This window comes from Caloenas nicobarica, chromosome 7 (assembly GCF_036013445.1).
Source record: "Caloenas nicobarica isolate bCalNic1 chromosome 7, bCalNic1.hap1, whole genome shotgun sequence".
In the NCBI taxonomy this organism is placed as follows: Eukaryota; Metazoa; Chordata; class Aves; order Columbiformes; family Columbidae; genus Caloenas; species Caloenas nicobarica.
In genome coordinates, this window is record NC_088251.1 from 35625226 (window position 1) to 35636046 (window position 10821).

The window sequence follows — 10821 nt, forward strand, 5'->3', positions numbered from 1 at the left end:
CGTTCCTGAACTGGAAGCTGGGGTGGATGGCGGCATTCCTTACCAAAAATACGCTATTTAAAACCATCAGGAAATCAACTGTGGGTGCATTTCAACAAATGCCTCTGAAATACAGCCCTGCGGGGCAGACAGCATCCTTCACTCTGCTTTGCAGTCACTGCTTCCCTTGTCATTCTGCATTTTCTTAGCTTGAGCTCATCAACATGGCCTTACGCAGAGCATCAGATGCAACTTCACCCCGGCAAGATACGGCAGTAACTACTTCCCTGCTGTTATATGCAACTCCCTATAAATTACCCATCCCCTTTTGCAGGGGAATCACCCACACGCTCACAGCTCAGGTTGCCTGTCCTGCATCCATCCTCATATCACGATGCTCCCACCAGCAGTTCCCTTTTTTATACTCAAACCTGATTCTTGCCCAGTTTGAACCTGTATTGATTTTTCCCCTCATTCCTCTAACTTTCCTTAGCTGAATACCATGAAAGACAAAGGATAAATTCCCTTCTTGCCTGCTTCCCCTGCATATGCAGTAAGTACATTCCCCATACCTACCTGCAGGTCATTTGGAGAGATTAAATTAGAATAATCAGATTCTCAAAGCAGCTCTCTGGGAACTTCTTCACTCGGCCCTTGTCAGTGATTTTTCCAAGTTTACAATCTGAGATGGGAGGTACGGATGACCAGAAGGAAAAATACAAACTAAAAGTGCACGTATCAGTGAGTTTCCAAGAGGAACGACTCCAGACACCAGCAGTTGCACAGTATAAAGAATTAACTTTATTAGCATAGGTACTGGATAATTAAGTTCTATCCCAAGAGATATTTGGTCTGTACCATGACAGAGACAATCAGAAGAGGTGCAAAACACAAGCAGAATCTCATCATACCTGGGACCCAGGGAAAATGTATTGCCAAAACGAGGTGGGTTTGGGTTTTTCAGCCATGACCAACTACCGCATCACCCTAAAGTGACGCGGAGGTGATGGGAGCACTTACCCCCCCTACCCTCAGCCCTTGGGCTGCCCTTTGAGCTGAGATGGACCTTCCCCTGGGTCTTGTTGGCCAAAGCAGCCCCTGGCCAAGCATCAAACGGACCAAAATGACAGGATGAAGAGCCCACACGTGACAAGTCACCTGCCGTAAAGCTGCTCCTGTGCACCACACGCCCTGCAAATTCTCCGCTCGTGCCTGGATTTTATGTTTAAATAAAAATCAGCCGTAAAGCAAAACCATGTGTGTACTCGCCAACGAGCCCAAACTAAACACTGGAAAGGATTTCTATAAAAAACTGACACCACCAAGCCTACATACCACCCCGTGGCAATAAACATTGTCAGTCCTGCTGTTCTCCCAGCAAAGCCAGGGCAGCCCTGGGTCAAGCAGAAGATGCTGAGAGAGCATCCACTAGTGACCCAGTCTTAAAGGAATTATTTGCCGTAGAGAGCATCCCTGGGGCACCAGCTGTGACGCCAAGTTCTGCCATTAAATCCTCGCTTACCAGTTCACCTCTCCTAGACCAGAAATCCACCCAATTTCAGTAAATAAATGCAATAATTGTATTTAGTCCAGGCTGCATTTGCATGTGGAAGTTTAAGTGACTTTAAAGGCTGGTCTCTTTTGGGTGGCCCATTGTTTTGGGTGCCACAGTAGCCCGCCACTCTGAAAGCATCTGGAGACCGTATGCCGCCTGTCTACTTCAATTAATCAGCTTTCTGCCACGAACATCACACCAGAGCCTCCCTGATAGCTCTCCCTGGCTTTTATAGACCTTTTTATACCTTAAAAACCTTTGGTTAGGACCACTTAGTGTTTTACTTTCCTTGGAATTCAGCTGCAGGCATGTAATTCCGTGTCCACAACTGCCACACCGTGGTCACAGCAGGAGAAATGGTCTCAGGTTGGACAAGACATGCAGCACCGTGCTGGGGGCTGGATGGTCCCTCATTCAATCCGGAAAAATTAAAGAGAACTTGCTTAAAGCTGCTCCGGGGCTTAAATCCCTTCTAGCTCAACTCCGTCATCACAACTTGATGAAGGGAGATCCTCCCGAGGCCGCTGAAGCACCGCAGGGCTGAACTCCTAATAACGAGGCAGAAAACACCCAAGTGAGGTCAAAAGCACCAGTTTCAGTTGAAAAGCAGCGTGGTGGCACCACAAGCCACCCTTGCCTACTGGCAGCAGGGGGAGGGACAGATTTCCCTGTGCCCCTGATGCTTCACTGAGCTCCCTGGGGAGAATGAGGCTTTTTTGGTCCCTTTGCTCCCGTCGATCTGGGGAGTGACGAAGGTCCGATGGGACCTCCCAGGCACAGGGGACACCCCTTCCCAAAAGGAGGACCTTCCCCTTGGATGCAACCTCCCTGCCCGCCAAGACAGGCAGGCTGCCCCAAAACCACGGCATGCCTGACTTTTTTGGGGGGAAAAAAACCCTAAATACCCAATAACAGCACCATGAACTGAGGGCATCTTCCCTGGCCGCTCCTCTACATGAGGTGGACAACGAGCGCGGAACAGGCAGACCCCGCTGCCAGCCCCAGCGCAACATAGAACGTCATCATCACCCCCGCCGCCTCGGCCAGCTCTTTCGGCACGATTTTGGGACCGTAGATGATGACCAGTGTCCCCAGGTAGCCATTGCTCAGCCCCAGCAGCGCCGTGAAGACCACAGGGTAGACATCTCGGTTGAAGACCACCATCTGGATGTGAGCCCGGGGCTGGTAGTTGCTGAGGATGAAGAGAGGGAGGAAGATGGTCCTGAGGAGGACGAGGATGGGCAGCAACTTGCTCCTGGGGCCAGGAACCTGGATCCAGGCAGTGATCTGCCTCCCGCACCAGTCAGCAAAGTTGTACAGGAGGAAACTGGTGAGCGGAACAAAGTACTTGGTGCTCCACAGGCTGCCTGAGGACTTGCTGACCGACTCGATGTTGGAGGAGAGAGAAGGGAAGATGATGATGGAGATGAAGAAGACGTAGAAGAGGCAGAAGCCAAGGAGCGCGGTCTTCTGCAGGATGGGGCGGAGCGGGGGGATGCTGGTGTTTTCCGCGAGGAAGGAGGTATTTGTGGTGCCTCCTGGCTCTGCCTCGTCCACTGTGGAGCTGTCGGGCTGCATGGTGGTCAGAGCCGGGCTCTCCTTCAGGCTGTGCATGTAATACCTGAGAAAAGAGAAAGAAGGAGGTTATTAACCAAGTGTTGGGGGGAGGAATACAAACAGATTTGGAAAGAGAGAAGGAGAGAAGTTGGCAATACAGAGACATCCACTGGACCCAGCAAGCCCATCACACCTCCATCTCCCACCTCATATAAAGAGGTGAGACCCACCACTCCCCTCTTCTCCACCGCAGGGGTCCCTTTTGTACCCTCAGTGGGTCACAGGGACCTCGTGCATGCAGACATCTGGGGGGGCCAGGTGGTTTTGGGGGTCGCAAGCACCAACAAGACCAATGGGTCACGCACATCCATGCATGATGTTGCAGATACGGATGCCCCATGGGGACCCACCTGCCTGGCTGCTTCCAGATTACGACTCTCCGCTGACCTCACGCATTTCGGAAGCCCCGGTGTCAGCACCCCGTCTCCCCGCCGGGGCGGCTTTGCCAGAAACTCCGTGGGTGCCCAGTTTCAGTCTGTGGTTTCGGTCAAATGGGGAAGCGTGGCTGATGGCACGGCGCCGGCGCATGGGGGCTGCCGGGTGGGGTGCTGGGGGGTGATGGGGAAGGGACCAGCACAACAGGCACCTATGGGTCCCCCCAGCAACCTCGCTGGGCACAGACAGCAGCAAACCCTCCCACCCCACGGGATGCCCACAGTGCACACCTGGAGTACTCCAGCCTGGGGAGGAGGAGGTACACCATGATGCAGATGACGATGAAGATGTCGGCGGTGAGGAAGTAAGCCAGGGCGCTGTCCGTAACATCGGCTGCCGCTGCCAGGTCTATCATGGAGGCGATGGCACTGATCGTGCCACCCATGGCCTGACCTGCGCGGAGAAGCAGAGAGCCAGGGCACAGGTGAGGGACATCGAGGTGGCAACCCACCACATCTCCAGTGAGGAGGATTTCGATGCAGGGGAGGAACCCAGAAACAGCAGCATCTTCTTATTAGCCTGTCCTGGCACGCACAAACTCGCCCTGGGGACACAGCTCACCCCCTGCCTCACACGCCGATCCCCAAACCTGGCTCAGGGTGCAGCTGCACACATAGAATCATTTTGGTTGGAAGAGAACCTCAAGATCATTGAGTCCAACCATTAACGCAACATGGGCACTAAACCATGTCCCTAAGAACCTCATCTCCACATCTTTTAAACCCCTCCAGGGATGGTGACAACGCTTTCCATGAATAAATTCTTCCTAATATCCAATCCGAACCTCCCGTGGCACAATGTCAGGCCATTTCCTCTCAGCCTATCACTTGCACATGCCACCTCATCTCCATTTCCATACCTGGCTACGACACGGCCATTTGTTGTAGCCCCACAGCCCAGGTCCCATCCTGCACCCCCTTCCACCACAGCACTGCACAAGGGTCGGGATGGGACCCGACCCACTGGGCTTGCATGTGCAGAGTCCTGCAGAGGAGCTCTAAACCCTGCCCAAAGCCTAAACCTGGGCTTTCCACCAGCACACAGATAACTGCCTCTCTTGTGCACCCCCTCAGATGGAAATCCCAGCCACCAACAACAGGGGTGGCATCTCGAGGATGCAGCAATTTCCCCCACCAGGCTAAACTCATTAAAACACTCCTATCTCAGCTCCAGGAAAAATTTCTCTGTCTTGATTTTTTTTTTTTCCCCTTCCCCTCTTAGTTTGTCAGCTGTTCCACAGCACATTTATAACATCGTCAAACCTCCAGGGAGCTCATCACTCACGGCTCCCACCGTGTCCTTCATCACTCATGGAAATGCTGAAGAGAAAGGAGGAGACGACATGAAGTTTAAGGTTTCTCCAGCTGCAAACAGAGGAGCTCAGGGACGTGTCTCCTTCCCCGCTTCTCCATGCATCAGTAACCAGGTGAAGCCACCAGGCTGGTTGGAGCTGCTCCACAGGTGAAGGACCGCTGATCTCCTCATCTCCGCTGAGCCCTCGGCATTTTGTTTTATGGGTATTTACAGAAACGAGAGCGCCGGCTCATGTGACCGAGCATGTTTCTCCTCCGACAACTTCCCTTTCTCTTTAAGCCAAAGTTAAGTTTCTAAACCAAACCCCACGTGACAAAACACCAGCTGCAGGAGGGAGAGAAAACCAACCACCTCAACCACGGAGAACCCAAGAGCACGATCCCGCTGGGCTGGGGGACACCGACCCGAGTTCAGCGCCTGCAAGTTCTTCATGGGGAAGAGGCTGCTCAGGCCGAAGATGCTGCTGGTGAAGACGGTCGAGGCGCTGCTGACCACGGCCACGCAGGCGACGGTGAGGGCAAAGAAAGGGGTGGTCCAGGCCGAGGTGTCCACCTTCACCAGCACCGTGATCACCAGGAAGACCACCAGCATGACGAAGAGGGAGGACAGGATCCGGACGCTGGCGGGCACCCTGGGGACAAGGAGGAGCAGAGACTCCTGCCTTTAAAACTATAACACAAAGGTGCAACGCAGAGGACTCCTCTGCTGCCAGAAGGATCAAAGAAAATAAAGAAAGGTGGGGGGGAGATGAGGAATAAAAACTCGTGATTTTTCTCAGAAGCCTTTAGATGTCACCTCTGCGATTTCCACTTTTGCCATCAGTAGGACTAAGTCTCTAAATACCTGTAAATGCCTATTTCTCCCAGAAATCAGGAGCTACCCCTGTGGCTGGAGCAACATACAGCAGCAGCGATACAGCCAGCCTGGGAAACTGGGCGAAAGCAATCCCAGGCACATCACTACAAGATAATTAGTGGTCTGAGCTCAGAGGTTGCTTAATACCCATCCAGGAGACCAGATGAGGGCGTGGGGGACAGGGGCAGGAGGGAGCCAGACCAGCAGCTGAGATCTAGAGATTAAGCACACAAACACATTTCTCTTCACCTGCAAATGTGCAGGAATTTGATCTGGGATAAGGAAAGGTCCAAGCGAAAGGATGTGGATATTTCAGATTTAAGTCAAGCTTGCAACAAGGCACGGATGGTCCTTTTCTTAAGCCAGGTCAATGGCTGTAAGACTAGAGGAAGGCATTACTTCTACCTGGATAAGCCTGGCTCTTGCTGTCTGTTCCCCTGGTGAAGAGCGATGGCATTTTTAGGAGAAAAGAGCCAGAGAAAGGCAAGAACAATGTGGGCAAAGCTGGGTAGACCCGTGGCTAATGGACCTGGGAATGGAGGAGCACTTACTTGTTGACGAGCAAGAGGTTTCCAACCAGGCACAGCACAGAGGGTACGGTCGACGCGATGGAGATGTAACTCTCAAAAAAGTCCTGCCAGGAAAAAGAAACAACCAATCAACCAAAAAAAAAAAGTAGAGGAGGAACACTACATGAATTTCAGGCCCTAAATATGGCATGATACAGCATATGTGGGGAGTTATAACGTAGGGGTCCACCTTGTTCCATCGTAGCATGTGTTGCAAAGCTGCTCAGGACAACAGGCAGCAACGGGCCTAGGGCTTTTTCATCCTGCAACAGCCCTGCGATATTTCAGGAAATTTGGGATGTAACAAATTCAGAAGCAAAAACGGTGAAGGAAATACCTGCCCTACTGCCACGCTGGCCCCAGAGGCCAGCACCCGAAATAGGAGGTCTGAATTTCTCCTGCATCCTGGACAACCCCCTGAACATGTTCTCCTACTTGAGCTCCGTGAGAGCTGGTTTTTTTATAAATCAGGACACAAAAGCATTAATATTATTAGCTCACTGCCTGGAAAGCCAGCAATGGCTCACAAACCTGGACATCCCTCTCCAGGCAGAGGGACCGGGACACCATGTCTGAGAACATGCTCGAGCAAAAGCAGCAGGAGTGGGGACACAGGGATAACATTTTCCCTCCCCGTCTCCCTCTCTGCACGCACGAAACTTATTGAGAAACTATATTGAGCCTCAACACACATTTACTCCAGGGACTCATTTATCATTTGAACAAGTCGGCTGCAGCATCAGTCAATACTCGCCCAGAGGTCAGGCTGGGCACGCAGAAAGCAATAACCACAGCAGAGAGAGATTTATCTGCCAAGATTGCGGCCGAACACTTACATTTTCAATCCATTCTATGTATTATGCTGTTAAAGCGCGCCTGCTCCATCTCCTCCTCTCGAGGTGCTTAATCCCCTGGTTTTTTTTCTGCGGGAATCTCAGCCAGCAGGGAAGACGATGCTCGCAATGAGGATGACCTACATCTCAACCCCCATCGCGATGGGCTTTCATTTTCTGCAGTTACCTAGCTACAGAGACAGACCATGTCCCATCCGAGCACGAGAAGGCACTTCGCACATTTTCTCTGCACGTTTATTTTTTTTTGCAGCTTTGCATCGTAGTCTTTTAATCAGTTTACAAGTATGTTTGTTTTTCCTTTCCTATCAGCTTTACTGTAAGCAATGGGAAGTCTAATAATCACTCCTAGAGGGTCCATATAGACAGAAACATAAATGCTCACATTTAGCATCTGCTTGGCAAAGCAGGAGGCCCAAAGCTCTATGGCCACGTGATGAATTATAGGAGAAAAGACAAAGCAAAATGCAAAGCTGGCTGCTAAAAAGAAGACTTATTTATCAACCTGCTTAAAACAAACCCCCAGACCAATCCAGGGATGTTTAATACACTTGTAAATTAAGTTTGTTTTTCTTTCAGGGGAGAAATAGACTTTATAACGCTCTACCAAGCAGACGTGTATCCACACTTGCAGAAGTCCAGCAGAGAAGCTGCCTTTCAAGCACCCTTGGGAAATGTTCATTCACCTCAGCAAACATTAGGATGTTTTTTAATTTAATCCATGCCTGAACCAATGAAAAATATCAGGCTCCATACTCCCCAGGTGTTAATCCAGCTTAGAGGGTAACTCTTCTCCCCGCGTGGGTATTCCCACCCATCACAGAGATGCTTTCAGAGCAAATTTTTGGTTATGCAAGATATACTGAGTTCTTCTCCCTTCCTGCTGAGCCCTCCCTGAGCAGACGGCTCATCCTCTCTGGGCGTCCCTTGCTTGCAAGCTCCCCATCACTGACATGGTTTTAGAGGAGAAACACAGGCATAAAGGACTGTCACACCTTTTCTAATGCTAATAATAATCCCCAAAGCAAACCTGACATCTTCCTCGCAGCCCAAAGCTGCCTTCCTCCCACCTCTACCTCTTGCAGGGGAAGGTGTCATCCCTCTGTCATGGAGCCGAGGCACATAATGGAGATGTTTGACCCTATATTAACTCCAGCATCTTCAAACACACTGCCATGATGCACACCGGGTACTCAGTAACTTAAAAAAAAAATCAAAAAAACAAACAAGAACAAAACATCGTGGTGGCAAATTAGTCACCAGCATTGGCCAGCACTGCCCAGAGCTGCCAAGATGCTTTTTTGCGAAGTAGTTTTTATTCTTCTCTAACCCGGACTCAGCAACTAGGCCAGGCTGGAATTTCAAGAATTGCCTTGAATAAGCCTGACCTAGGAACCATGAGGAGTGGGTGGGATGCAGGGTATGTGGGAGGGCATCATGCCATACCGTGGCAGAGCACCCTTCATCCACTTTCTGAGCACCCTGTGCCAATTTGTGGTCTTTGGGCACCACGGGGGCTTGGTTTCCATCAGTTTAGTCCACTCAGTATTTCAGTTTACACCAGCACTTCATCATCCCGGTACAAGCACTGCGGGTGACACTCTGCTTCCTTCCCATCCAAAACGCAGCCAGCTTAACAATGTTAAAGCTCAAACAGCCGTGCATGCCGTACCAGTGTGACCAATCACAGAGAAAACGTGGGCGTCACACCTGGCTCTGTGTTTATGTAAAAATAAAATGCGACCAAACCACCTGAACAAGCTCGGCAACAGGAGAAGGACGGGACACAGCCTAATCACACCAACAGTTTTCCCAGCCACAAAGAAATAGCATCGCTTCGTCAGGGAGCACGGGGAAATAATGCTGCCGTGGCAGGAGAAGCAAGAGAAGAAGATGTTTTTGGGGAGCAAATGAGAAGCCGTCAAGCCTGCCGCCCCAAGGCCGGCTCATCAATCGCCCCGTGACAAGCTGTGTCCCATACGCCAAAAGCCAGATGTTCATCGCTGTAAGGAGACGCTCTGGTCACACTTGCCAGATTTTGAAGGAAAAGCAATAAAGCATCCGGCGGGGAAAACTCGAGATTATCACAAGCCACACGCTCCAGGGCTGGTGTTCCTGCAAAGCCACCTCCGAATAGAGGTGCAAGGAAGAAAATGCCTAAAACTTGTTTGATGCCTCACCATGGAGCTGGAAGTTCAGGGCAATTTATCTCGCAGCCTGCAGGGAGTTATGGCCGAGTCTGGCTGGGAAAATACAGAGCCTCACGGTGCTCTGGGGCTCACCAGGTATGAAAGACAAAAAAAACCCCACCCACCCAAAAGAGATTTTTACCTTGCACTGTAGAAATTGCCCTATGAAAGGCAGCCTTGCTTATAGGGCAGATTAAACCAAATTTTTTAAACGCGCCTTAAACCTTCACACTTCAAATACAGAACACAAAGTGCTACGCCTTTTAGTTTTAAACACCTTTCTTGCAACTATTTGTGCTCCCCAAATAAACGTTTACCCCTGGTTTGCAGCAGGCAAAACCTCGGAAGACCTTCACTCATCTTCAGGGGAAAAGGAGGAGAAAAAGAGCAAATAAGGAAGGAAAGCAGCTTTTTTTTTTTCCGCCTTGAAATCAGCACGCTCACCTGCAGATCGGACGCTCCCTGTCCGGCCTGATCCGAGCAATTTTGCAGCTTGTACATCCAGTAGTGCTTTGCCGTGATGAAAAAATTCCAGGGCAGCAGGGACCCGATGCCGAGGACGAAAAAAATAAGGTAGGCCCCATGTAAGTGGTCGTTTGGCTTTTGATAGTTGTACCTGTTCCCTAAGGGTTCCTTGATCAGGGGCTCCTCGTCCGGAGGAAAGCTGCTGGCTGCGGGGTGCATGGCGCTGGCACGCTGCAAAAAACCACCAGCCCCAAAGACACCATCAGGAGTGCTGCAAACTGTTGCTTGCGAGATGCCGTGCGCGGGCTCCTCCTCCTTTGGCCCACAGTCTTCCAGCAAACGCTGGATGAGCTGAACCGGCTGGTTACGGGGACAGCCAGCTCCTTGAAAGACATGGGACCCGAGCTTACATCCATAGTTAGTAATTAACCCAACCCCTTGGCCTTGCAAAAGTACATATAAAATAATTAACCAGCTTGTAAACTAACGACACTTTGCAGAGTGACCTGTAAGCTAGCATAACGCCAGCAGGCTTTCTAAAATGACTTGTAAACTAATGCAACACCAGCAGGCTTTGCAGACCGGCTTGTAAACTACTGTAATATCATCGAGGCTTTGCAAAATGACTCATTGGCTCGCGTGACATCATCGGGCTTTGGACAACGACTCGTAAACTATCGCGACGCCAACCTGCTTTGCCAAGCGAGCGTTAAACATAAACAAAACCGGGCTTTGCAAAAACGACTCCTCAACGACTACAGCACCGACCGGCTTGAGCGGCGCCGGAGGAAGAGCCGAGCGGGAAATGCCGGAAATCGAACATTTTGCAAAACGAACACAAAAAAAAATCGTACAATTTAAGGAGGGGGAAGCGCCGCATCCCTTCCTGCATTCCTTCCCCCATCCTTCCTTTCTTCCTTCTCTCCCTCCAGCCCCGCACACCCCCCGCCCAGCCAAAACCACTTACAGGGCCGCCGGCTCCTTCTCCGCCG

The 10821-nt window shown here is 50.9% G+C and overlaps 1 protein-coding gene across 2 annotated transcripts; it reads right to left on the reverse strand.

Annotated features, from left to right (window-relative positions):
• Positions 1 to 797: 797 nt before the first annotated feature.
• Positions 798 to 10821, reverse strand: SLC29A3 (solute carrier family 29 member 3). 2 transcript variants are annotated; one of them, XM_065639091.1, is made up of 6 exons: positions 10797 to 10821; positions 9809 to 10060; positions 6307 to 6389; positions 5305 to 5531; positions 3817 to 3979; positions 798 to 3155 (listed from the first exon to the last, which is right to left on the reverse strand). In XM_065639091.1, the coding sequence occupies exons 2-6, from the start codon at positions 10046 to 10048 to the stop codon at positions 2486 to 2488; spliced, it is 1383 nt and encodes a 460-aa protein (XP_065495163.1). In that variant the 5' UTR covers positions 10049 to 10060; positions 10797 to 10821; the 3' UTR covers positions 798 to 2485. The 2 variants fall into 2 exon arrangements, with proteins under 2 accessions (XP_065495163.1, XP_065495162.1); XM_065639090.1 differs by having other exon boundaries at positions 9809 to 10212; positions 10797 to 10810.

Excerpts from the sequence above, each read along its gene's own strand:
- SLC29A3 (XM_065639091.1), bottom strand. The coding sequence starts at position 10,048 with ATGCACCCCGCAGCCAGCAGCTTTCCTCCGGACGAGGAGCCCCTGATC. Across the intron at positions 5,532-6,306 it reads AACCTCTTGCTCGTCAACAA|GGTGCCCGCCAGCGTCCGGA; the intron begins GTAAGTGCTCCT and ends CCTTGTCCCCAG. Across the intron at positions 3,156-3,816 it reads CCCAGGCTGGAGTACTCCAG|GTATTACATGCACAGCCTGA; the intron begins GTGTGCACTGTG and ends CTCTTTTCTCAG.